This window comes from Delphinapterus leucas, chromosome 3 (genome assembly GCF_059928025.1).
Source record: "Delphinapterus leucas isolate spDelLeu-1000000601 "Yukka" chromosome 3, BTC_Dleu_Yukka2, whole genome shotgun sequence".
Classification (NCBI taxonomy): Eukaryota; Metazoa; Chordata; class Mammalia; order Artiodactyla; family Monodontidae; genus Delphinapterus; species Delphinapterus leucas.
In genome coordinates, this window is record NC_143131.1 from 128408636 (window position 1) to 128435067 (window position 26432).

A 26432-nucleotide genomic window follows, 5' to 3' on the forward strand; every position below is an offset into this window, starting at 1 on the left:
CAGCACAGCCCAACAACAACAACAACATCTGAAAAAGAATATTTGCGTATGTGTGTATATGTATTTATATATAAAACTGAATCACTGTGCTGCATACCTAAAACTAACACAACATTGTAAATCAACTATATGTCAATAGAAAAAAATTTTTTTAAAATAACAAGGGTTGGCAGGACCCCTTTTATGAGGCCCAGTATCAATCCTTATTTCAAAGCTGAAAAGTTGTGACTCCCCTGGTGGCGCAGTGGTTAAGAATCCGCCTGCCAATGCAGGGGACACAGGTTTGAAGCCCTGGTCCGGGAAGATCCCACATGCCGCGGAGCAACTAAGCCCGTGCACCACAACTACTGAGCCTGCGCTCTAGAGCCCGCGAGCCACAACTACTGAAGTCCACGCGCACACGCCTAGAGCCTGTGCTCCGCAACAAGAGAAACCACTGCAACGAAGAGTAACCCCTGCTCTCTGCAACCAGAGAAAAGCCCGCACGCAGCAACGAAGACCCAATGCAGCCAAAAATTATTTAATTAATTTAAAACAACAACAAAGCTGAAAAGTTGACACTCAAAGTGATCCCACCACAAGCAATGCACCAAGCAACGCACCAGGTTCGCCTCCCCAGTGGCTCAGCCTTGACACTTGACATCTCTGGGCCTTGCTGACACCTGAAGGCGGTCTCCCTCGGCCTGGCCCTCCAGGCTCCAATCACTCCTCCAGCCTCCCAGTGTGGTCCCTCACCCAAGGTGGGGGTGGGAATCCTCTGCTCCCCCCATCTCTCCTCACACCTGTCTCCAGCCTGGACGCCCCTCCTGCTTTTGTCAACCCAGGCCCTTCCCAAAGCTGCACACAGTGGACACCCCAGCACCTCATCCGTCAACTGGGCACTTGAATGTTTGCTGACATGAGTGAGACAACAGGGCGGTGACTGGCCCAGAGGAGGGTCTAGGAAGGAGGAAGGCTTGGAGTTACAGCTCTGTCACTAAGGTGACAGATACTCAGGTCCTGAGCAGGTTTTCTCGGAGCCTCAGTTTCACCATCTGTGAATCCTTCCCTACCCCCAAGCCCTCAAGGCTCAGATCTCCTGCCCAGTGTGGATGAGCCATCACCATAAAATCTTAACAGTGACCACTTTTTGAGCACTTACTATGTTCTAGACTGTACAAGGGGCTTCATTTAATACTCAGAGCAATTCCACGAGGGAGGCATTTCCAGCCCCATGTTACGAATGGGGACAGTGAGGGACCGAGAGGATAAGTCACTTGCCCAAGGTAAGAGAGCAATAAAGAGTCTACTGGCCAAGGACCATATGGTTCCAAGGCCTGGCCTGGCCTAGGAAGGAAATCTGACTTCATTCCCACAGCACAGGAAGAGTTATAAAAGGAAGCCTCCTCCATTGGGGAGGCAGGTTGGGATGGGAGTTAAGAGCATGGACTTTGGAATACCACAGACCAAGGTTCAAATCCCAGCTGCACCATCTACTAACTGGGGGGCCTTAGGCAAAAACAAAAAAATCACCTCTCAAGGGCTGTGGCCCCACCTGTGAAGTGTGGATAATGATGGTCCTGACTCAGGGGGCAGGGACAGTAACATACAAGGGGCCGGCCTCTGTCCCCTCCCTTTCCCCACCTGTATGTGAAGAACAAAGGCAAGGCTGCTGCCAACCTACCACATCCCCAGCCTCGAGAGTAACCCCAACCATGAAATCTGCATCACCCACACCGTTATTTCCCGGTTTCCTGCCTCTTCCTTGGCCCTTCTCACAACTTCCTTACCCTGCTCACTGCCTTGAACAAGAAGCCCAAGTCGGGTCCCCACCCTCACCCTCGGAAGTCCCCGTGGTACCCTGGACTCGCCAGAAGAGCTGGAGGAAGCAGGGGGGAACCACATGGCAGACCCCAGGCCACCTTCCCTGGGCCCGGCCTCACCTGCAGGATGGAGGTGCGCTGCTCGTTCTTGTGCACCTTGGAAGCCAGCCGGTTGAACTCGAGGGCCATGCGGCCCAGGTGCGTGAAGAGCTGGCTGTGGTCAGGCTCCTCGGCGCACACGCTCAGGGTGGTCTCCAGGCGCTGCAGGTGCAGCATCAGGTTGCTGTCCTCGTGGGGCAGGGGGCCCAGCTCCTGGCGGGGGGAGGGGACGCGGGCCGCTCTTCACCACAGTCTGAGTAGGTGCCGCCAGCCTTTCTCCCTCTGCTTCCCCATTCCTCATGACTCAGTTTCCCCCTCTGATCCCAGCTCAGCCGAGGGACATTCTCCAGTTATGCAGGTTCCCTGTCTGGGGCTGACTCACAGGGCAGGACCCGGGACTCCCAGGCCACTGGTTGGCTTACTAGTGCTGGAGCCACCTTCCTCCCACACGTTGGGCCTTGCTGAGTGCCTGTGGGTAAATCACTCGTCCACAGGGCCTCAGAATCCTCACCTACTACATGTACACATCCCTTTTCTTCTCTTCTACCCCATAGGGTTCTTATGCAAGTGAAATGACACATGAAAGCAGCAAGCCCAGGAAAGGGGTATCACTCAATACACAGCACTGCTTCTTCAGCTTAGGAAGGCTTGACCAGCAGACATCAAAACTGTCTGACTATTATGTCTATACATGTGTCTTCTTGGGAGTGGTCCAAGCATTCATCAACTTTTCAGAGGACCCAAGACTCAAAACACATTAGGAATCATAGATAGTTCAAAGAATCCCAATCTAGCAGAGATTTGAGATAGGAAGCAAACCGTGGGCAATATAGTCCAATCTCAGAATCTATCACTCCCTGTCTCTCTCCTTATCTCTCTTTCCTCTGTCTAGGACACTCTTGGCAAAGACAATGCCTTAGCTATGCGAACACCACGTCCAAGGACCCACAGGGGTAGCTGACAGCTGACTGCATCAAGCGCCTGCCAGGCGTCCGAGTCCCCCTCTTCCCCTGCCTGAGACCCCACCCATCAGGCCCCACGCCTCTTTGGGCTTCATTCCTATGGTGTCCCCTCTATTCATCCTTCCCAGCACCCCCGTGTTTCAGCTGCTCTAGCAGGCCTCCCCTACCACTTATGGCAGTCGCAGGCCATCAGAGCTACAGGGAGCCTCAGGGTTCCAGTTTGGAAACGAAGCTTCGGGGAGAAGGAGGCTGCTCAAAGTTGCCCAGTGAGCCAGTGGCAGAGCCAGGACTGGAACGTGGGCTTCCTGACTCTCCATCTATGGCCACTTCCCTCATCTGAACTCTGCAGCAGTGGAAACGCCCTGACAGCCACAGCGTGCCGTCCAGTGAATGCCTCCATAACACTCTTAGCACCTTATTCTATCAGAGGCTCTTCAGTTCTGTCTTCATTCCCCCACTGCCTCTTCCCACACAGGATATGAGGTGGTGAACGGTGCTCTGTTGAAGGCTGGTGAATTATTTCATCACCCTGACTTCTCCGACTGGCCTACAAGCTCCCAGAAAGCAGGGAGGCTGTCTTGTCTTTGCTCAGCACAGGCTAGGCACATGGTGGGGCTAAGGAGGAACCTATTAACGAGGTGAAGGCTGAGGTCATAGAGTGAAATGCTTTCTAAGCAGGGGGGTCTTGCCTCCTTGGCCAGCTTCTCAGAGCCCTTGGGGATAGAACAGGACAAGGGGACAGAAGTTCCCAGGGGACAAAACACAGACCGTTTCTGATACTCAGAGCAGCCCCTCATCACTGAAGGCATGCTAGTGTAAGCTGCATGACAACTTGATGAGGACCTTGCCCTGGGGACTGACAGACACAAGATGCAATCAGTGAACTAAAGAGCAACTTTTTTTTTTTGCCTTGTTAATTCAATATTTTTAATTTAATTATATTTTCACTAATTTTTTGGCTTTTAACTTAAAATTTTAACATTTTAATCAACTATTTGTAGCTTAAAAAGTCAAATTGTTTTACAAGGTTTATAATGGAAACCAGCAGTTTCCTGTCTCACTTCCCTCCACGTCCCAGTTACCACTTCCCAAAGCCATTCACTTCACATGCAAAGAGCAACATTTGTGCCCCAAATCCTTGGTAGAATGAGGCAGTGGAGACTAAGGTATCAGGGAAGGGTTATACCACTTATTGCCTATATAACAATCAAAAAATCTCAAAGTGAGGAAGGAGGAAGGAGGAGGAGAGGGCAGGACTTGAAGACTTTTGAACTACGTTCCACACCTTTCTCAGTGGTTCTCCAATAAGTCTGCCATTTTAAGAGAGAACAGGACAACATAGTTGGAATAAAGGCAGCAAGCAGGGTAAAGTAGAGAATGGGGATGCCAGGTGGACACCCCAGAGCTGGAGGGGAGTGTGTGTGTGTGTATGTGTAAGTGCAAGGTTTAACCTCCTACCTGCATGCCCCAAAGGGGAGCCTGGGAGCAGCCAAGAGCTTGCACAGAAGGGCCACATCTGCCTCAAGCTGCTCTGGGTTTCTCTGACCCTTTCTACCCAGGCTACGAGCCCACAGGCCCAAAGGCTGAGTCAGAGCCTGTGGAGGTGCCCAGCGCTTGGCGGAGGCCAGCGGGGCTGGCAATGTGCCCGGGCTTTCACAATGGTCGGGTGCTTGTGTGGCTCACACGGAAGTCACCAGCCACGGATTTGCATATGTGAGCGAGAAGCACCCCCTGGTGCTGGCCCCTCAAGCGTATCCCTAGTGACTCCGGGGTGCCCAGGGGATATAAGCGGGTCCTGTGCCTCTCACGCGGGGCCAGGTGACTGAAACAGAGAGGAGACGGGGGATATGCCCAGGGACCTGCCGTCCACTCACCATGGTATTTCTGGTGTGCCCACCGCTCTCTGGTGAAGAATGCCCCTCGGCAGGGACCACTTCAAATTCAGAGGAGGTGCCCTGTGCAGAAAAAGGAGGTCAGGGGCTGCCTGAGAGAAAAACACCTCGCCCGTCCTCTGGGGCCCCATGGCTGAGAGTACAGCGGGGTCAGAGAATGGAAGGAGGAAACCCCTTCTCACGTCCAAGTCCTCTGGGCAGGAGGAGAGCCGGCCCAAGATGAGCTCACAGACCACGAAGCAGGAATGAATCCCAGCAAGTCAGCCCGCAACCCACTGTGTGACTCAAGGTCACATCCCTCTGTGGCCAGTTTCCTCATCTGTAAAACAGGGATACTGGACTAGCTGACTTTAAACCGCTAGCACTTTAGGATCGTATCTTTCTTAATGGCTTGGCACTTTTAAAATGTTTTCATGAACTCCATTTTTTCTCAAAGCAACCCATGGAGTGGTCAGAAGGTTATATCCCCATTTGTCAGATGAGGAAACTGAAGGCATATCATTAATAAATGCAAAAGTAGGACTGCATTCCAAGGACTGCAAATCTAACATTCCTGCTATGGCACCAGAGCTGGCTCCTGGGCCTAGGTGTCTCTGACTGGTCACCTGGAGAACACAGACAACAGTTAGTGTGGCCACAGCCATGGTGGTCTTGTGCCAGCCTTGCCAACCCAGCCCCAGAAATCCCAGAGGAGTGGACTGATCTGGGACAAGTCCCAACAAGACATCCACAAATTTGGAGAGACTTTTTCAGGACACACCTAAATCCAGGGAGGCCAAGGACTCCAGTCTCCCCCACATCACCCATCCACTCCAAGTAGAAGGTACTGGTTGTGCCACCAGAGGATGGGCTGATGGTCCCTCTGGACCAGCAACTGGCTCTGGGATTGCTGTTAAACCTGGTCGAACAGCAGAAGCCCCATGGCCACCAAGGGCCCAGCTTTGGATCTCGGCGCCACCCTAGACAGTTTCCCTTTCACCTCTACGTTTCCTCAGGGGTCTGCATGACCTCACAAAATGTTCTTCTCTCTCCGGATCTGATCTGATCTGTGGGATGGAGACTCTAACTGATACGACTGGGACTTCCCTGGTAGTCCAGTGGTTGAGAATCTGCCTTCCAATGCAGGGGACGCAGGTTCAATCCCTGGTTGGGGAACTAAGATCCCACATGACGCAGGGCAACTAAGGCCCCGTGCGCGCGCGCGTGCCACCTACAGAGCCCACGCATCACAGCTAGAGAGAAGCCCGCGCACCCCAATGAAAGAGCCTGCGTGCTGCAACTAAGACCAGATGCAGCCAAATATAAATAAATAAATAAATATTTTTTTAAATTTAAAAATAAAAATATATGATACGACCACCTGGGTCCCTTCCAGTCCTAGGATACCAAGCAAAACTTCTCAAGGCAAATGTGCAGAAGACAGTTTCTGAGCCCCTGCTGAGAAGGTGAGTTCGCTGTCACGTCCGCCTACTTTCTGAGCACCGCGCAGTCGATACATGCTTAACATTATGCAAATGGGAGGAAATCCTTGTACATATCAGGGTCTTCCTGGTAAGATTTAACTCTGACCTTCATTTGAAAATGGGTAAACCGAGGCCCCAGAGAGATTGAGAGCAACTTGCCAACATCACCCAGCAAGTCAGAACCCAGGTTTCCTGACCCCAAACCTCTCTCTTGCCGTTCTGCCAATGGGACCTTGAAATCCAGGCAACTTTCAGCCATGACTCCAAAGGCAACTTACACTTGCTGGAGGTTTGGGGACTGGCTCTGGCTTGTCGCTGGGGTGTGCAGGGTCAGCGGGGGTTGCTGGAACATCTGCATCCTTTCCTGGAGAATTGAGAAAACATGGGTGAGCAGCAGGGAAAGGGGGAAAGCCCAGATGCTGCCCCCTTAAGGACAGCCTTGGCCAGGAAAGTTCTCAGACAGAGTTCCCTACACGAGTCTGGGAAAATGGGAGGTGGTCCCAGCAGGGCCCGGTAGCCTGGGAGAACGACTGGCTCTGGAATGACGGGGCAGAACCTGGGCAGAGAGACCATCTTCCCTGGATTTGCTGGGAAAATCCCAAGGTGGCCACTGCTCCTTGCTACCCTGGACCTGCCTCAATGATGACAAGGATGACAATTTACAATTAACAAACTGTTTTTATATTTATTATCTCAGCCAATTCTCAAGACGGCTCTGTGTCCCCATTTTAAAGGTAAGAAAACTGAGGCATGGAAAGGTCACCAACTGGCCCACGGTCACACAGTTGGCAACTGCAGACAGAACCAGGACTCAAACTTAGCTCTCCTTCCCCGAATTCTTGGCACTCTGGCCACAGGGGGCCCCTTGAGGGGAGTTGCACGGCTCCCTCTAGGGATAGGCCCGGCACCCATCCAGGACTCAGAAAGCGCTACTGAATGGACAAGTGGAAGCTGGAAACATCCATTGCCTGCAGAACAGTGGACTCTGTGAGCATCACTTTCCTCCATGTGTCCATTCACTAAATATAGCCAGCAGCCAAATGGAAGGTTGGCACACTGGCATGGGCTGAGACCGTAAGGTGGGGCTGCAGCAGGAGGCATCTAAGCCCCATGTCGGGGGGCACCTTTTCCTCCCTAGACCCAGACCTTGTCCTGGACTTGGAGACATGCCAGGGAAATGCATGGTGATCACACACAGGACTTTAACCCTAAGTCATAGTCAACGCTTTCCTTTAATAGGTAGCATATGGGGCTTCCCTGGTGGCGCAGTGGTTGAAAGTCCACCTGCCGATGCAGGGGACGCGGGTTCATGCCCCAGTCCGGGAAAATCCCACGTGCCGCGGAGCGGCTGGGCCCGTGAGCCATGGCCGTTGAGCCTGCGCGTCCGGAGCCTGTGCTCCGCAACAGGAGAGGCCACAACAGTGAGAGGCCCGTGTACCGCAAAAAAAAAAAGGTAGCATATGGACCTGACATCTGAAAGACACTGCAGGCTGATAGGCAAATCTAGTTCTTCCCCAAGCCTCAGCTTCCTCACCTGTAAAATGGAAGGAGGGGAGCCAGACCAGAGAGCTTCTGACTCAGATGCCAACTCTAGTGACCCAAAGTGGCTGCCTGGAGCATGATGCCGGGCACATAGTAGCTGCTCATTAAATATTTGCTGAATAAGTTACGCTGATAAAGATCCTGAGTCCACATCCTGGGTGCAGTGGATTGTTGTGATCCATTTCTAATGTCTGCCAGGGCCTCAGGACTGCTGAGTCACCAGCTATCTTTGGACAAGGTTATTTTGAAGTCCTTTCCAAATCTGACCTTCTGGGGGATTCTATAGTCAGAACATGACTGGGAGGGATGGCCTGCGGCCTAAGGATAAATGAAGGAGAGGTGGATTTCTGATTAAGAAGGGAGTCCACGGTTAAGGGATTAGAAAGTAAGGAGTACGGGCAAGGCAGAGGACCGCCTGGGCTCCTCTTGTACCTGTGAGCTCAGCCAGGTGGTCGAAGGAGGCCAAAGAGGGAGACGGCGGTGGGAGCAGCTCACTGTCCTTGACCAGCTCTTCTGCCTTCTGCCGCAGCCTGGACGCTTCCATCTGGGACTCTTCCAAAAGCTCCCCTGGGGAGACAATGGGGGAAGGAGGAATAAAAGGAATTACTCAGTTCAGTACGCTCGTTCTCCCATCCCTAGCCTCTAAGCCTCCTTCTACCTGGGTTCTGGAGCTGCAGGCCCTGGGTTTCACTCCCTGCATCACCTTGTGGGCTGAGTGGGACACACGTCATTCTAGCCCACAACCAGGAAGAGGCCTGATGAGGAAGAGCTCTGCAACCAGGGGAAAAGGAACAGAGGGGAATCTAGAACAAACTCCTGGTCCCTGGCACCCTCTTCTTGCCTCACTCCCACCACACCTGGCTGGGGACTCCACAAAGCCAGGGGCTCTTTTAGGCCCGCCATCATGGTCCCGGGGGGCTACCCACAGCCTACGGCCTGCAGTCAGGGACTGCTTGAAGGGAGGAGACCCTCCATAACATCAACCACCCCTCTGGGCCTCGTTTGCCTTCTTTTGTAAGTGGAGACAGGGAAACTCCATCCCTCCTCCCCAAATCTGTCATTCCAAGGAGAGATCTGCCAAGCAAGAAGAAAGCATTTGGAAAATTGGGAGCTGTGTTCACCCCCAAAGCCTAAGCCCAGAGAAGGTGGCAGCAAGGCAAAGGAGGAGTTCGGAGGAAAGAGAGTCCCCTCTGGATGGGGAAATCAATGAAAGCCTCTCATGGAGGAAAAGACGGCATCTGAGCTGGGTACTGACAGATGGGGACCAGTCAGTCATGTGGAGGTAAGCAGGCTTGTTCTGGGCAGTGGCAACAGCTTGAGGAAAAGCCAGGAACAGAGAAACCAAGGGGCCTCCTCCCGCCTTGCTTCAAGCCAAGCTCAGCTCCCTGCTCTAACACTTGGGGACCGTACCCTGGTTGCCCTGGTGACGCCAGCTCTCCCCATTTCTGGTGCTTCTGGAAGATGGGCCATTCTGTTTCCCTGTCTGCTAACTGGGCCTGCCAGCTCCCTCTCCGCCACCCCAGGCCTCCTTCTCAGTCCCTCAAGGTATTCTGAGTCTTGTCATCATGGTTCTGGGGTGCTAGGGACTCAGGGCTGGGAATACTGCCACCGTGCTACAGAAGTACACAAAGACACAGCTGTGGGGCAGGAGGGAGAGGGATGACTTGGGCAGAAGCATATTCCAGCTGGCACTGCAGGCTGCAGGGGGGAGGCTTGCAGGCAGAGTGCAGGGTCTGCTTTACCTAACATCTTTATCCCTTGCATTTTTTCCTTCAGTCTGGAATTCTCCTCCACTAGGCGCTCAAAAGCTGCGGACACCTCGCCCAGAGGTACGCCGCCCCCAGGGTCGTAGATCCGGTATGGTCCTCTCCCTTCCATGATGGTGGCTCAGCCCCTGCCGTGGTGCCCGCCTGGCTGTAAGGACAACAGCAGTATGTCAGGGGGCTGGCCAAGCCACTGAGGCGTCCTAGTCAATCAGTGCCCCAGAAGGCAGTCACCATAACCCAGAAGAGAACACAGCACTTCAGACTGCCTGGCCACAGTACAGCAGAGCAGAAGAGTCACCTCCTTTGATCTGGAAACTTTGCCTCTATTAATGCAACCTAAGAGTGGCATCAGTTTCTTTCAGCAGCCTCACTGTACCACCGGTTCATCTGGAACAGCAGTCAACTGTGAGGTGCAATGTGGAGTACAAGGAAGAGCACTGGCCTTGGAGTCAAAACACTTGAGCTCATGTCCTGTTGACAGGGTCCAGAAGAAGAGGACCCTGCATCACTGCATCCGCAGCACCCAGCATGGTGTTAGCTGTGACAGGAATGCCCAATAAACACTTATCAAATGAATAAATAGTCCAGCTATTAACTCACTGTGGGATTGTGGGCAGTCCCTTCCCCTCTTGGAGGAGGGGAAATGAAAGTCTTACACTAAATCAGTGATCTTTAAAATGAAATGTTTGTGCCCAAAGGGATAAGCAAGTCAATCCAATCTGAATTTCCATTTATATGTGCACTATCTTTTTTAAAAGAAAGAACAAGAAGAAAACCCCCTGACTAATATTTACTATATGAATTGACACTGTCAACCTCCTCCTTCCAGTTCTAATGAACAGATGGATTTTCCATCAAAGCACCATCTACTTGTGCAGCAAGTGCTCTGCATTACTCTGTTCAATTTCACCAGCTTTATTTCATTTGAAACCACTGTGCAAAGTGATTTCAGAATCCGAGTTCTGTGACTTAGCAGAGAAACTTCTTTCTTGCATTCATTCATTCCACAATTATTTATTGAGCATCTATTCTGTGCTGGGTGCTAGTCTAGGTGCTAGGTAATTATCAGCAAACAAAATAGACAAAAATCCTTCTTGGAGCTTACATTCTAGTGATGGAGGTAGACAAGTAGATACATAGTGAGAGAGATGAACATAGTATTAGGGGTGATAAAAACATCTACGGACAAAAATTAAGCAGGAAGTTTGAGGCAGGGACTTTATAGAAGGAGGTGAGGGAACTAGCCATGCTGATATCTGGGGGAATAATATTTCAGGCAGAGAGAACAGTAAGTGCAAAGGCCCTGAGGCTGAAAAACTGATTCAGCCTCCAGCCCTACAAAGAGCTTACTAACCACGAAAGAGCTCCAAAGGCCTCCACCGGGGACTTCAGAAGGACTTGGGGCCCCGAAACCTCCCTCCCAAGATCACCACCCCCAGGGCCAAAACGATTTCAGTCACGAGTCCTCAAAGGCCCTTTGAGCACCCACAAGTGCTCACTGCAAGAAAAGAGTAAAAAGGGACTAATAATAACAGCCACCATTCATTAACCTACTTGCCAGGCACTGCATTAAGCCCTTCAGATGCATTACCTCAGTCAAACTGCACAACAACCCTAAAATACAGAGTAAATTATCCTCACTTTATAATGGAGCCTTGGTGAGGTTAAGTAACTCAGCCAGGATTACACAGCCAGCAAGTGAGGGCCAAGATGAAAATCCAGTTCCCCCTAAGAAAGCCGAGCTAATCACCTGCTATCCTCACACAGCTGCCAAGACTCAGGCCAGACGGGCAAAATGCAAGTTCAAGCCTATTTGTAGGGTAACATGGGTACCTTCTGGGCTGTTTCCCCTGCCTTGCAGCACAAGAGATAAACAAGGATTTTGCCCAGAGGGTCCACATTACCATGGGATGCCATGAGCCAGGAGGAAAAACAAAATTCTGGTGAGAGGGACCTTTCCCCCAAAGACTAATGAAAAAGAGAAACACACACTTGAGAGGCACCCATGCCCTGCTGAGCCCCACAGAGGCAAAGGACAGCTGCCCACACACACAACACAAAAGTCACCAGCCAGCTTAGGGGGGACTTATTTTTAACTTAAAAGGTCAATGTTACACAGCAGAGCAATAAAGCTTTGAAGTGGTCACTGAATTAAAAGACAGTGTGGGTAAGGCACTTGACACAATGACTAGCATATAGCAAGGAGCTTGAAATGTTGGTAGACGTTGGGGGCGTCCTTCCTCTATGCTCCCCTTTCTCTTGTGTGCCTCTCCAGCAAGCCCTTACGCCCAGTATGGAATATATATGACTGGGGTAAGCCTATGTGCATCTGACTGAGAACCTCCTGGAGGCAGGGGCAGGCTCTCCTCAGCTCTGTTGCCAGCACAGGCCTGGCACTTGGGAGGTGAGCCGTGATTAAGAGCTGAATGGAGTTCACAGATGGGGAGACCAAGAGCCGGAGGGGCCGTAGCCACCTTTGGTGATAAGTGACAGCAGGTGTCCGGGTTCCTGCTCACCACTCCACACTCACCCTACATGGAACTCACAGCTGACATTATGTGATGATTTGGGAATGTTTTTACTCCACATCTGGCTTGCCCAATAGATTAGAAGCTCCACGAGAGCAGGGGCCGAGATCACCTGGTCTACCAGGGTATCTTCAGAGTGGTCCAGAATAGAGCCCCAATAAACCTCTAATCAGAACAGAGAGACAGAAAGGGCCAGAGGAACCCTTGACCCTACGCCCGCCTCCTGACAGGCCATGTGCAAACATCCTGAGAGCCTAACCGTGATCCGCGGACCAGAAGCACCTGGACAGCCATATATATATACTTCTAGAATCGAGGCTGGCACAGCCAAGATCTCTCAGAGATGCCCAGATGTAAGGCCAAGCGACAGAGCAGGATACAGGATACAGGAATTGAAACCCCACCTCCACATCCTCCAAACCACGCATGCTCTCCCTCTGCACTGGGGAGCCAACAGGGAAGCGGATTCACGGGAAGCAGCGGAGGGGCAGGCAGGGCTATTCTCCTGACTCCAGCCTGGGCAGCTGGGGGGCAGGGGGAGAAACAGGCTACAGGCAGAGGGAGCCCAGACCAAACAGTCTACTGTGAGAAAGTCCTCTCTGGAGATCAGAGGAGCTGCCCAAGGGAGGGTCTGGACTTCTGGAAGGAAGAAACACAAAGACAGGAATGGGGAATTTCCACGTCCTGCTGACCTCATGCCCAGATGGTCAGCGGCAGTTCCAGGATGAGCGCCGGGCAGATGGGAACTCTCCTCCTGGTCTGTATGGTTTTTAGGCCTTTCCTGGAGAGGGGACTCTTTCCCAGGATGACAGAGCTGGACAGGAATCTCCAAGGGCAACAAGGCCAAGCCCGTTACCAGGCGCCCCAGGGGTCTCGGAATGCGGGGCCGCATCACTGTCCTGCCTCCCTGGCTGACAGCACATTTCCCCTCTGTCACAGACCGCACGAGTGGGTGTGGACAGGGGAAGGAGGCGCTGACCACCCACACGCCTTGCATGGGGCAGTACGGGAGCTCAGCGCCTAGGCATCCCGGGGCATGAGCTCACCTGACCCTCCCTCATGGTGTGAGGGCAGCAGTCAGGCTCCAGAGCAGGAAGACCAAGGTCACACAAAACGTCAGGATGGAGCTGGAAGGTGCCTGCTCTCTCTCCAGTCTGCCAGTGCCCCCACCCTCCATTTCTGCTCCTGTGCTGCAATCCCACTGCAGAGCAGAGGCCCCATCCACATTCTTGCCACGTCTGGCCTGGACTCCATACCCACCTGAGCCTGGTTCCTTTAAATTTAAAGCTACAGATCAGGTGACCCGCCAGCAGTGGACACCAACCTGCCTTCCGAAAACAGAAACCGTCGGTGGGGAAGAGGCAGCCAGCTCAGACCTTCTTCCAAGACAAGATCTTGGCTCAGGGCAGGGGGGTGGGATCCCACAGCCCACCCTGAGAGGCCTGGGGGTGCCCGCTGGAACCAGAAAGTCCCGATTTAGGGGCAAAAAAGGGCCCAGAGAGATGGCAGGCCAGGCAGCGACCACAGAGTGAAACGACGGAGGTGATCCTGTTGAAACTGAAGGAGCCACCAGCCCAAAAAAAGAGGAAGAGCCGGCGTGACAGGACGACAGGTGAGCAGCTAAGGGGATGGGGGGGTGGGAACGTGGGCCCAAATCACAACCTCCACCCAAGAGGATGATGATGGTTGAAAAAGGCTAGATTCAGAATTAAATTTACATTCCAGCTTCTGCACTGAAATGCTTCAGCCCATCAGAAGCTGCCTTGTGATCAGCCATGTGCCGGTGCCAGAAGTAGGGGCTCCTAGGTATGAATGAATGATAGGAATTTGCATAGCCAGTAACATTTGCAAACTACCTAGAGTTTCCCAAGCATTGTTTTTCTGTCACAACAGCCTTGGAAAGAAGGCATGGCTGATGTCTGTTCGACAGATGAGGAAACTGAGGACCACACTTGGGAACTTAGTCTGATCTAATGCCACTGGGCACTGGCTGCATCCTGAGGTCAGTTAGACGCTGCAGCTCTGGGGGAAGTGAAGTTCTCCCTGGACCAGAGGAAAACTCCTGAGTAGATCTCTGGTACTGGGAGTTGGGAGGTCACGGTGGCCAGCAGCCTCATCCCCAGGCAAAGGCAGGGGCTGGCAGGGATGCTGGTGGGTGGGGGTGACAGCGTGGTGAAGGGAAGGGGTCTTCAGGAGGAAGGCACAGGACAGGAAATCAGAGGTCCTGATGTCTACTCTCTTGCCCGCTCTGATGGGCATGGGCAAGCTGTCCACTCTCTGTACCTCAGTTCCCTCACAGGCACAGGGAGGAGCCTGGACCAGAGAGAAACTGGGTGATGACTTAAAACTGGCCTAAGGATCCATGGAGACCCAAGCCTTGGCTTGGGAGCCAGCCACAAGGCAAGGAAAGAGACGGGACCTAGCACACTGGAGATAAAACAGCCTTGGAGTCAGGAAGAAAGGGGCCCAGTAGGGTGGGATCTGGGGGTAAGCAGGTGAGGCACGCAGGGTGCAAAACAAAAGGGGGCGCCCAAGTGCACGCAAGAGACCCTGAGCGGGAGCCCTCCTTACACACTGCACCTGGGGCCTCACCTGCGCCTGCCTCCCCCTGGTCCAGCTCAGCTCTGCCCACCCCTGCAGGCTGTGTGATACTGGACCAGCCCCTCACCTTTTCTGAGCCTCAGCTACCTCATCTGCAAAACAGGAATAATAATAGAATCCACTGCAGGTCAGATTAAGGAAGTTAAATGAAATAATATATGTATAATTGGAAGGGAGTTCTCACTTTCTACTTCCCAATTGTTTATTTAACAAAGAAATGTATTCATTTTGTAATAAGATTTCCTAAACAATAATAATAATAGTACCTCACTAAGTACCTGGCACTCAGTAGGTTCTTACTAAAAGGTTGAGGCAGCCCCATAACTGTGCCCAGCTGATTGGTTATGGCATCCACTTAATTTCTGTGAACTGCAAATAACTGTTAAGCAGGGACACTGGGACAACACCATAGCTGGTGAAGCTGAAGCTACAAGAAGCCCATGGACCAAGGCGATGCTCATGAAAGATCAGGAATCATCTGAGTCTCATTTTCCTCAATTGCAAATGGGAATATCTTGCAAGTCCCCCAAGGGCTAACGGGAAGTGAGGCATCATGAAAGCACCTCGCAAACTGAAGCAAAAATCTGTCCACATCTATACTTCGTGATGACCTCCAGTCCTCCTCACCCATTTCACAATCAGGGAAACTGGGGCTCCAGGTCCATCCATCAAAGAGCAGGCAGTGCCCTGTTGATGGCTGTCAGCAGAGAGACAGCACCTATTTAGATGGTTTGTACCCAGGGAGCCGCCTTAGCATCCTCCCCAGTGAGGAGCCAAAGATTTAATCAGTCTTTCCAACCAACTCAGTAATAAAGAGGCTGCAGGCATGGGGTGTAATATGAGGAACAGGTGGGGCTCAGGAATCGTAGGATCTAGTCAACGTACACCAAGGCAAGTATCTTCCATCACCCAGCCTCAGTTTTCTAAAAGGAGAGGTTAGCAACAATAGCAATAATACAACAAAAGGGGGAAGACTAGACAAACTTTAAGGCCCCTTCTAGTTCTAACTTTCCAGAACTTGCAATTTATTGTCATCCCTTTCTAAAACCTTCTGACCTTGAAAAGCCTGCTCTCCCCAGCTCCAATCCCTCCCAATGCCCAAGCAGATTTCCCTGCCTCATCGATCCTCCTGCAGTGCTATCAGGGGTGCTGTCGCCTCCCCAAGAGCAGTGAGAAACCCCTGGATGATGTCTGCAGCCTTTCCCCAGGTCCCGCCCTCCTCTCTGGCCTGCACCCAGGCTCTCCAGCTCAGCCCGAGAACTGTGTCCTTCAAACATGGCACAGGTCTCTGTGTCCTTCTTCCCCTCCTCCCCTCCACTGACTCACCCACAGAGGGAGCCCCACTGCCCCCACTTAGCCTCCAAGACCCAGGCTCTACACTATCAGCCTAGGGACAGTGGGGAGGACCAGGGCCATCAGCTGGCTGGAAACGCTGCAAAAGTCGACCAAAGAGCATCTAACTACAGCTGGGAGAGGGCCTGACAGTTGTGTGCTACCATATGCCAGGCACTAGGCTGGCATCATTACCAACATTATTACCTCATTTTCTTCTCACCACACAGAGATAAAAATTCTTATCCCTGTTTTCCAGCAAGGAAACCAATCCTCTCGGCTAGATGGCATAATCTCTATTTTTCAGATGAGGAAGCAGACTCAGAGAGGTTAAGTCACTTGCCTAAGGACACACAGCCGGTTAGTGGCAGAACAAAGAATCCAGCCTTGATCTATCAGACTTCAACGTCGGTGCCCTCTCCACTGGCCTGCACTGACTGAGGGGCACAGGGCTCTGTACCTCAGGGGGAGGACACCAGTCCTGCCTGTTGTCCCACTATCAGGAACATGCCCCAGGTTCTAGGTCCCTACCTCTATGTGTTGCTAACTTTGCCTCAGGTACCAGTCTGCCCTTGATTGCCAGCAGTCAACAAGGCTTAGACTCTCAGGATGAAAGGAAGCTCAGGGGAAATTCGGTCCTGTGCTTATCTGGTCCCCAGGGGAGCCAGGGGACTCTGGTTGACCATCTTTAGTGACCCAGACCAACTTCCTCTTCCAGGAGCCTCCCCTGGGCAGCCAGCATTGGCTGTAGTTAGGCTACTCCCAGTTCTGCTTCCACTGACCCTTGCTCTGCTTCCTGGGGTTCCCTAGGATAAGGAACAAGATGACCCTCTTCTCCATCTCAGCCCTGAGGAGATTTGGAACCTGCAGCATTCTCTCAAAGCAGTTTAGCCCTTGTTCCCTGCATCGCCCTTTGTAGGGACTGGCTTCCAGACCCCTCCGCATCCATCACCTCAACCCTCCACCCCCACCCTATCTGCAGCTGGCTTTGAAACTGGACACAACACTCCAGGTGTGGTTTGCCTGACCAAAGAGAGCAAGTTTCACCTCCACCCTTTCAGGTATTATGTTTCTACTGATGTCGCCTTGTGGACATTTGCTTTTCCTATAGCTGGCTGCCCACACTAAAGGATGTCCTTTCTCAATGACGTCAACAATCAGGCTTGTATGCCTGATTGGCTGAGAAGAAAGTTCTCTTGTAGAAAAGTATGCTTGAGGAGGTTTCAACTATCTAAAGGGTCAGAGGTAACTGACTGGGTAATCGCCTATTTAAGTAAGCTAGGAATCTCTGTGTCACTATACACAGAGACTGGACAAAGATGTGCACTGCCACACACTTTGTAACAGCAAAAATGCCCTGAATGTTCATCAAGTGGGGGCTAGTTTAATAAACTACGGTGCATTCATTCAATGTACTACTTATACAGCCATCAAAAAGAATGGGGCAGACTGCTTTGCAATGACAGAAAGGTGCCCATAAAATATTGTTAAGGGGACTTCCCTGGTGGCACAGTGGTTAAGAATCTGCCTGCCAATGCAGGGGACACGGGTTCGAGCGCTGGTCCGGGAAGATCCCACATGCCGCGGAGCAACTGAGCCCGTGTGCCACAACTACTGAATTCCGTGCGCCTAGAGCCCGTGCTCCACGACAAGGGAAGCCACTGCAATGAGAAGCCGGCACACCACAATGAAGAGTAGCCCCCGCTCGTCACAACCAGAGAAAGCCCATGCGCAGCAACTAAGACCCAACGCAGCCAAAATAAATAAATAAATATTTATTTATTAAGAAAAAAATTGTTAAGGAAAAAAGCAAAGTATAGATTTATATGTATAATAGGATACTATTTATTAAACAACACACAACTACGTGTGCATATATGTGTGTGTGTGTATACGTATACATATATGTATAAAATCTTAAATGTGCACAGATAAAGGTCTGGAAAGATACACACCGAACTGCTGCTAGGAGACAGATCTAGAGAAGGACTTGGGCTAGGAGACTGTAATCAAAAGAAACTTTTTTTTAACCTAGTTTTTTAACTCTTTACAATGGAATCTAGTCCTGTTCTATTTTTAAAATTAATTTTAAAATACAGGTGGAGAGAAGGAAGAGAAAAGAACACAACTTTCATTTTTTACGTTTGGTATTGCTTGAGTTTTTGGAGTTTTTTCTCTAATGAATACATGTTATTTTGTAACACTTTTAAAGGGAGAGTTTAATATTTTGTTTGTTTTTAATTTAAGTGGCTTGACGGGGCCAGAACAAGAGGAAAGGGCTATTGTTCTGGCACCAAATGAGGCTGGAGGGCTGCGCGCAGGGATGAGAGCCTCCTTATTATGAATCTGCTTCACGTGGACAGACAGGCTATAGGGACTGAATCATAAATAAGGAGGGAAAGCCCAGGGACAAGTTTTCTAGTCAAGGAATGTGGTAGATGGAGACCTGGCAACTGTAAAGGAGAGTTTCAACCTGGAACCCGCCAGAAAGGATCTGGTTTCAGGAAGGTCAGGGCTGGGCTTGAGGCGACAAAGGCGGGAAGAAAAGCACCGGACTTTGGTGCTGGAAACAAGGGCGAAGCTTCCCACCCATTGCCTGTGGGCCCTCACACGGGGACTTATACCTGTTTTGCTGGAGAGGAAGCCGAGTCAAAACAGGTGCAGAGCTGGGCTCAAGGTGGCACGGTTCCCAAGGGACAAAGGAGAACAGCCCCACCTGATCATCAGTCCCCAGCCTGTACTCCCCACTGCCAACAGCCCCCTAAGAAGGGCTGAGAAGGCAGCCCAAGCAACCCCAGCCCGCTTTCTTTCGCCTCCTCACAGTTCCTGGGATCCACAGGTACAAATACTCTGCGCCGAGAAGCCCGGCTCCCCTCCCAGCAGCTGTGACTCTCTTAACCTAGGAGGAGCACATCCACTATCAGCCACAGGGACAAAGAGCACTAGGCCCAACCTTGGGACAAACGGGAAGGGAGGGCTTCCCTGGTGGCGCAGTGGTTGAGAGTCCGCCTGCCGATGCAGGGGACCCGGGTGCGTGCCCCGGTCTGGGAGGATCCCACATGCCGCGGAGCGGCTGGGCCCGTGAGCCATGGCCACTGAGCCTGCGCGTCCGGAGCCTATGCTCCACAACGGGAGAGGCCACAACAGTGAGAGGCCCGCGTACCGCAAAAAAAAAAAAAAAAAAAGGGAAGGCAGACTCGACTGTCCTCCTGTCTACCTGACCCCAAAATGCCCAAAGCTGGTTTATCCAACAAAGGCTTTCTCCAGCCCTGTAACTCCCTCCTCCAAGGGGGAAGATGACAACTTTTGAGAATTCCCCTCATACCAAATATGGTGTAAAGAGGGTTTAATGGGTTCAACTCCTGGTTCTGCTCCCTCACCAAGTGACCCTGAGCAGTCCTCACTTTCCTGGTTTCTTCCCCCTATGGAAATGCTGTGAGGACCAACTGGGAACACTCTGTAGACTATCCCAACAGGAGCCACGGTGGTTAGGAAGAGAGCTTCTGGGGGCAAGACTACCCAGATAAAAGCCGGAGATGTCCTATTTTAATAGCAAAGGTTGGAAACAACCTAATGAAGAAGAAAATGAATAAAGACACCGACGCCATTTCACACCAGGGAATGCTAATACTATACAGCTGTGCAAAACAAATAGGCACCCGCTAGAGACACAAACAAGGATGAATCTCACAGATATAACACTAAGCGAAACAAGCAAGTTGCAGAACACAGGCAGTATGATGGCATTTAAATAACATTTTAAAACAAACAAAACAATACTAAATATTGTTTACAGATGTATATGTTTATAATAAAGCTGTAGAGAAATACAAGAGAATAAGCTCTAAATTCAGAACACTTGTTTGCTTCTGGAGGGGTGGGGAAGGAGATGATCGGGGAGAAATTTCACATGAACAGAAAATACGTTCTTTCTTAAGCTGGATGGGTGGATGCCCAAGTGTCTGCATGTTACCTCTGTGTCTGAAAGATTCCTTCGTGTTTTCTAGAAGTCAGGGCTGCCGTCCTCAGACCCCCCACTCCTCTTCCCAGAGGTTGGGGCGGGGAATGGCAGCACCTCAGAGGCAGCAGTGGGGGTGTGGCAGGAACTGGGGTCCCTCAGACCACTGAGATGAAGCTGGCCGTGAGGAAGGCACAGGACCGGGGTGTGCTGGCCAGCTGAGAGCGGTACAGGCGTCCTCCACTGCGGGTGGAGACAAAACCAAGGGCCCCTGACTCATGGGACACCCCCACGCCCGCCTGAAAAGCACCAGCTCTGGTCTCTGAGTAGATGACTCCCTGGTGACACGACACCCCAGCCCCCAGCCTCCTCCCCCGCCCCACACACACACTCACACATCTGCCTGGGCCACCGGGTCTCTCCACTCCACAGGTGCTCAAGGACACAGGCAACAGCCTCGGGGTGGGCTCCTTGGGGAGAGGAGAGTTCAGCCCCACCCGGGGACAGCCCCCAGACAAAGAGCCAGCCGCCCCTCAGCCCAGTCGTCCATTCCTATCGGAAGAGCGACTGTCCCGGGCCGGTCACGGGGAAAAACAAGGACTTCCTCCCGCAAGCGGCTGCCCAGGTCTGTCTCTGCGGGCCAGGGAGCCTTGCTCCCCACAGAACGAGGGGCGCTTCTCCCTGCTTCCCTGTGCCTTCCTTCTGGCCACTCTTCAGGGGGCTCCAGACACTCTCCAAAGAGGAACAGGGAGAGGAGGGACAGGTGGGGAGTGGGCAGCAGCAAGAAGCCAGGAGGGTGGGCACAGAAAGGCCTGGCCCTGTGGGAAGAACTCGGCAACTACCGGAGCCATAGAGGGCGGCCCAGTCACTGGGCTACAGTTTTCTGGAAGTAATGCCCTAAGACGCCTGCCACTGCAATCCCTTCGTTTTGCAACTGGGACACCAAAGCCAGCAAAGGGAGGAGGACCTGCCCAAGGCTGCAGGGACGGCGGTGACACAGAGAGGAAGCAAACCCAGTCTTCTGGTGGCCAGCTGCGCGCTCTTTTCACCACACCTCCTACTGCCCTCCCTCTCTCTCGTCCTGCACCCCTCCCTCCATGTGGTCAGGTGAGCAGTGAGGGAAAAAAGAGGGACGAGAAAGGAGGTGGGCCCACAACGGGGAGCCACCTGTAACAACACTGGAAGGGGCCGCCTACAAGGCAGTTCACTCCTGACGCTGCGCTGGGGGTGGTCAAGCGGAGGCTGGCTGATCACCTGCTGGGGTGCTGGGTGCTGTTGAGGAAATTCGGGCCAGATGTCCTCTGCGGCCCTCCCACATGTCTACTGCCACTACTCCAAACAGGGATGGAAAGACGTCTGAGACAAAACAAAGGATGACCCATCCAGAGAGGACACAGCATGGTCCAGAGGTGGCAGAGGGTTAAAGGCAAGTCATCCCGAAGCATGAAAAATCGGACCACCTGCATCATCTCCTACTGAAATCCCTTCAACAGCCTCATGATCAGCGTCTTTAATAAGATTTAACGATGTGCGGCAGCCAACGGCGATTGATCACTTACCCCCTGCCAGCCCTGTGCTGAGTGCTTGACACACACTGTCTCATTAATTCACACCACTCTGGAAGTAGCACTTATGTCACATAAACTTATAGAAGAGGAAGCAGACACGGCACACACCCAGGTGTGCTGAACTCTAAATCAGGCACACTACACCACGGGTTCTCAGAGAGCAGCTGGACCGGCAGCATCAGCATCACTGCCACCAGCTGGATCAGACACCCTTGGGGGCGCAACCCTGCAATCTGTTTAACAAGCCACCCAGGGGGCTCTGATGCACGCCTGGGCTTGCCAATGCTCTGATCACTTCCCAGTGCTGCTGACGGGGAAAAACTGACACTTCTCTGCCTGGTAGTCAAGACCATTGGGTTTTTCCTAGCCCAGCTGGTCAGCTCCCCCAGTGCAGCAGAGCCTTAGCCCAAATCCTCTTACCCTAAGTTGCAGAAGGGGCTCAGGCCCCACTCTGCACCTCATCATCTTGCCTGGGCCTGGCCTTGAAGTCGCCTCCTTCCAGAAGCCCCCTGACCATCTGGCACCCCCAAATTGCTCCACACCCCAGTCAGACTTACTGCCGGGCACGTGCTGGCACACTACGCCTTCCAGCTAGCGCTCACGGCACATTTCGGCCCAGTCCACAACGAGTTCCTGGAGGACAGAGCCAGTACCTTATTCACCTGAGTACCACGCCACTCCACACAGCACCAGGCCGGAGGGCTGTCAGGAAATGTTTGCTGACTCTCAGAAGAAAAGAAAAATGCCTTGGGAAGCAAGTTCTGGCTCTCACCCTGACTCTGCCACTACCTCTCTGGGACAAGTGCCTTCCCATCTCTAGGACTCAGTTTTCTCATCTGTGAAATGCACCATTATTCTAGTTTCTTCTATTCTATTCATCTGCTGAACAAACCCAGCAAAGCCTTACCCCAGACACTCTTTATCTAGTATCAGGAACGCACACGTGAAGACTAAAGAGGTCCCTGCTCTCACCCTTCTATTCTAGGAAAAGAGGAAGACAACAAACAAGCAAACAGTAAAAATTACTGTATACCTGACACATACCGTGTCTACACACATACTTTCTCAACTGCAAATAAGCAAGATCGTTTCAGGGCATGATGAATGTATTAAAATATATATATAATAGTAATATGACAGAAAGTGAAAAAAGGGGTTACTTTGCATAGAAAGGTCAGGGAAGGCCCCTCTGAGGAGGTGACATTTGAGCTGAGACTTGACAGATAAGGAAGAACCAGCCATGAAAAGAGCTGGGGAAAGGTGTTCCAGGCAGAAGGAACAGTACATACAAAGGCCTCAAGGCAAGAATAAGCTTGGCCTGTCCGAGGGGAAAAAAAGCGGGCTGCTGTGGTTAAATCACAGTGAGTGCGAGAATAAAATAGTACCCAGTAGCACCCAGAGAGGGAGGCAGACAGCCGACCTCCTACAATTCTGAGGTGTTCAAATCAGGTCGGCCAACCCAACCCAGAACATCCGGGGCCCAAGTCACAGGCAGCACTGGGGGTTAGGGTATGAGTCAGACCCCACGGCTTCCTGGGGCCCCAAAGGCCCTGGTGGGGGAACAGGGGCAGGCAGCAACCCTCAGCGTGAGTGCCATGCCATCCCCATGGACACACATGGGTGGGAGAAAACAGGGTCACATAAGTATGTAGAACACAGGACACTCACGGCTGCAGCCTCCAGAGGGACATGATCAAGTGCTTCAGTGAAGTGCCAGGCCCTGATCACATTATTTTCCCAGGACACAGCCAGGATAGTGGAAAGGAAACAGGGCCCAGGGTTCAAGGCTTACTAGTCTTGGGCAAGTCTTAACCTTTTGGGGTTCAGTTTCCTCACCTCAAAATTGAGGCTACTACTAGTGACTCTCTCCTAGGGTTGCTGAAAAGAGTAAATGAGATACTAAACATAAAGCACTGTGCCTGGCACACAGTATGTGCTGATAAATGTAAGCTGTTATTATTACCATTATTGGTTTTCCACTGCCTCAGTTCTCTCTGCTGTAAAACAGTGATATTAATACACCATAGGATTGCTATGAGTTTGTGCTAATAAACATTCCAGCCTCCTGATGCAATATCCATTGTCAGGAAAAAAAAAAAAATTGAGAGTCCTCTTTCCGGATCTCTCGTCAGGTGCTGAATTCCCCTCTACCCTACCACATTGTTTGGAAAATGAGTAAGAGCTGATTAAATTCTATTTTGACAATACTGTGAAATAAAAATGATGCATTAGGAATCCATAGATTTCTCTGCACTGTCATTCTGCAAGGGGGTGGGGATAAACGTTGCTGATTCTTCTGCATCATCCACAAAAGTCCCCCCCTCCAACCAAAACACGAAGTCTCACTCAGCTGCACAAAATTCCCATACAATTAATGAATATATAATACAATCACTTTCATGTACACACAACTTCACACACTCTTGCAGACAAATGTTCTACAGCGGAAAACTCACGCATATGTAGAAACTCCACACCCCAAATCGCTCCCCAAAATTCACTACAGCTACCCTGCAAATGCACCCAAATGTTGTCTCCGACAGTGGGCAAAATATGTTCAACAGAAACAGTATAGCACAGAGTCTGGAGTCAAACGCCAGCATTCAAATCCTGAATTTGCAACTCTCTAACTGTATGACCCCAATCTCCAAGTGCCTCGGTTTCCTAACCGGTAAAATGCAGATTATAATAATCATACTCGTTTTGAGGATGGAAGTGGCAATCAAACGAGCTTAATACACGTAAAGAGCTTAGTTCAGCACTTGGAAAGCGCCCAATAAGAGTTATTTTCCTCTTCATTACGTGTGCACACGGCTTCCAAAACTGGTCTCCCACACTATAAACAGACCCACGCCGCACACACACCCTCCAACCCGCGGGTCAGCACACCCAGCACACAGCCCGCCTGCAGTTCCCAGACACGCTTGCCCACTCAGTGCGCACGCGCGCCCACCACCCTCCGCGCAGGTCAGGGATTCCCCACTCGGCCGGACCCGGCCGCCCCTGGAGGTGCCCTGCGCCCGGGGACCTCGGGCGCCGGAGCCCAGGAGACAAGAAACCCAGGCCACCAGTCCGGGCCTGACCCCCCTGCCACGCCCGGTGGACTACCGAGGCTGGGACCGGCCCAGTCCCAGACTCCCTTCCTTTCCATCCCCGCTCCGCCCGGCCGGCTTACCTGAGGGTGGGGACCTGGGGAGACAGCACCCCGCTCTCCGCGTCCAGCCCGAGTCCAGGGACGCGGTAGAGGCCTGGGCCAGTCTCTGGCCCCGCAGCACTGCACAGGACCCCGGGTCGGGGCAAGGGGACAGGGCCGGTGACTAGGAAGTGCTGGGGGCTGGGCCGCCCCACCCCCTGGGAAAGTCCCCAGTGATTGACAGGCCGCTCGCCCAATCACGCTGCGCCATCTGGGCGGGTCCGCAGCCACCGGGGTGGGACGCAGAGAGGTAAACAGGCGCCGTCGGAGCAGGCTGGTTTCTGGGTAGCCTTTGCCGCGGGCTGCAACCTCCGCAGGTCCGGGCAGTCCCTCGCGGCCCTCCCTGCTGCGGAAACTCCGGGCGCCGGAATGAGGCTGGGGCCACCCTGAAAGCCGGAATTTCAGAGTAGAGACGAGCCTAAGAGACCACCCACCCTTTCCTTGCGCCGAGGGGCACAGGGGCCGGAGCCCGGGGTGGGGGGCGGGGGGGACTTGCCAAACGGCATGTAAGCATTTGTAGCTGAGCCAGAGCTAGAGTTCGGGGTCCTAGAGTTCGGTCCAGGGCTCCCCCGGACTTCTTACAGAGCTCACAGAAATTCTGAGGTGAAAGTACCCTTAAAGAATCTCATTGTCACAGCTGACATTTTTTGCGTACTTACTGCTCCAAACTTGGTAAGCACTTTGCATGCTTTATTTATTCAATTCGGTCAGCCACCCTAGTGAGATGGTTTTTATCCCCCACTTTTTTTTAACCATAAATAAATTAATGTACAAGGCGCGTGGAGGTTAGATGACCTCAGTAAGTGGCTGAACCAAGATTGAAACCCAAGTGAGCAAATCCGTAGCCCACTTTCTACACTGTCTACCTATATGTGGGCCAGATCATGCAAACAGGCTGTGAGATTTCCCAGACCAGGAAGGAGCAGTAACTTGGTTTACGCCTGGGAACACTTGTTTTTTTAAGCCCACCATTTTATTTAAAAGAGGGTAAATTTTAATTTCAAAAAGTGTCAAGTCCTAACCTTCGAATATAGGACAGCTCTTCAAATTGGGTTAATATAGCTTTATGAAAAACTTATTCCGAAAGATTCATTTCACCGGAACTATTGAAACCTTAGTCATTGACAGGCCCTCATCCTCAGAAAGGATTTGGGGAACTATTTCATACAGGCCCTCATTTTACAGGAGAGCTCTGTAAATTAACTGTGACTCTGTGTGAAAACACACATACACACACACACACACACACACACACACACACAACCTACGCAACTATATGCCTAATCCAAGAACTCTCCTTTCAGGCTTTGTGACATCCTGGGATGCTTTTAGTTACTTCAAAGGGGTTATCAAAGTCTCAAAACGATATTAATTCTAGTTCATTTTAATTATGAAAATAAGTACACATATTTAGAAGAGAGGGATGTGAACACCAAACAAAGCACCACTGAGTGTGACCAATCACCAGGAGATTACGATCTTGGACTGGTTCATACTGCAGCTCTCAGGCATCACCTCACCCATTTGTGCGCTGCCCCCGCCCGCCCTGTCCGGTTTTCTTCCTGCTCTTGTCTGTAATTCCCAGTTTGCTTTTCCTGGAATGCACTCTTCCTAATCCCAACCAAAGTCCTTCTCATGAACACTGAAATTTACTTTAAAAAATGAAGAGTCTCCAACTGTTTGCATTTTGTTTCCAAACTATTTCAGCTGTTTTTGTAAATGTCTG

General features: G+C 51.8%; 1 protein-coding gene across 4 annotated transcripts in view; it reads right to left on the reverse strand.

Annotated features, from left to right (window-relative positions):
* Window positions 1-24863, reverse strand: part of TNIP1 (TNFAIP3 interacting protein 1) — a 45965-nt gene extending 21102 nt beyond the window's left edge. For 2 of the 4 annotated variants that reach the window (XM_022590169.2, XM_022590168.2), the window contains exons 1-6: window positions 24689-24863; window positions 9503-9674; window positions 8193-8327; window positions 6497-6582; window positions 4738-4818; window positions 1923-2114 (exon numbers count right to left, since the gene is read on the reverse strand). In XM_022590169.2, the coding sequence (XP_022445877.1) occupies window positions 1923-2114; window positions 4738-4818; window positions 6497-6582; window positions 8193-8327; window positions 9503-9638 (630 nt within the window). In that variant the 5' untranslated portion in view covers window positions 9639-9674; window positions 24689-24863. Of the gene's footprint in view, window positions 1-1922; window positions 2115-4737; window positions 4819-6496; window positions 6583-8192; window positions 8328-8418; window positions 9162-9502; window positions 9675-24688 lie in introns of those variants that run through there. The other 2 variants (XM_022590170.3, XM_089909571.1) reach the window with 2 other exon arrangements.
* Between the last annotated feature and the right edge of the window lie 1569 nt (window positions 24864-26432).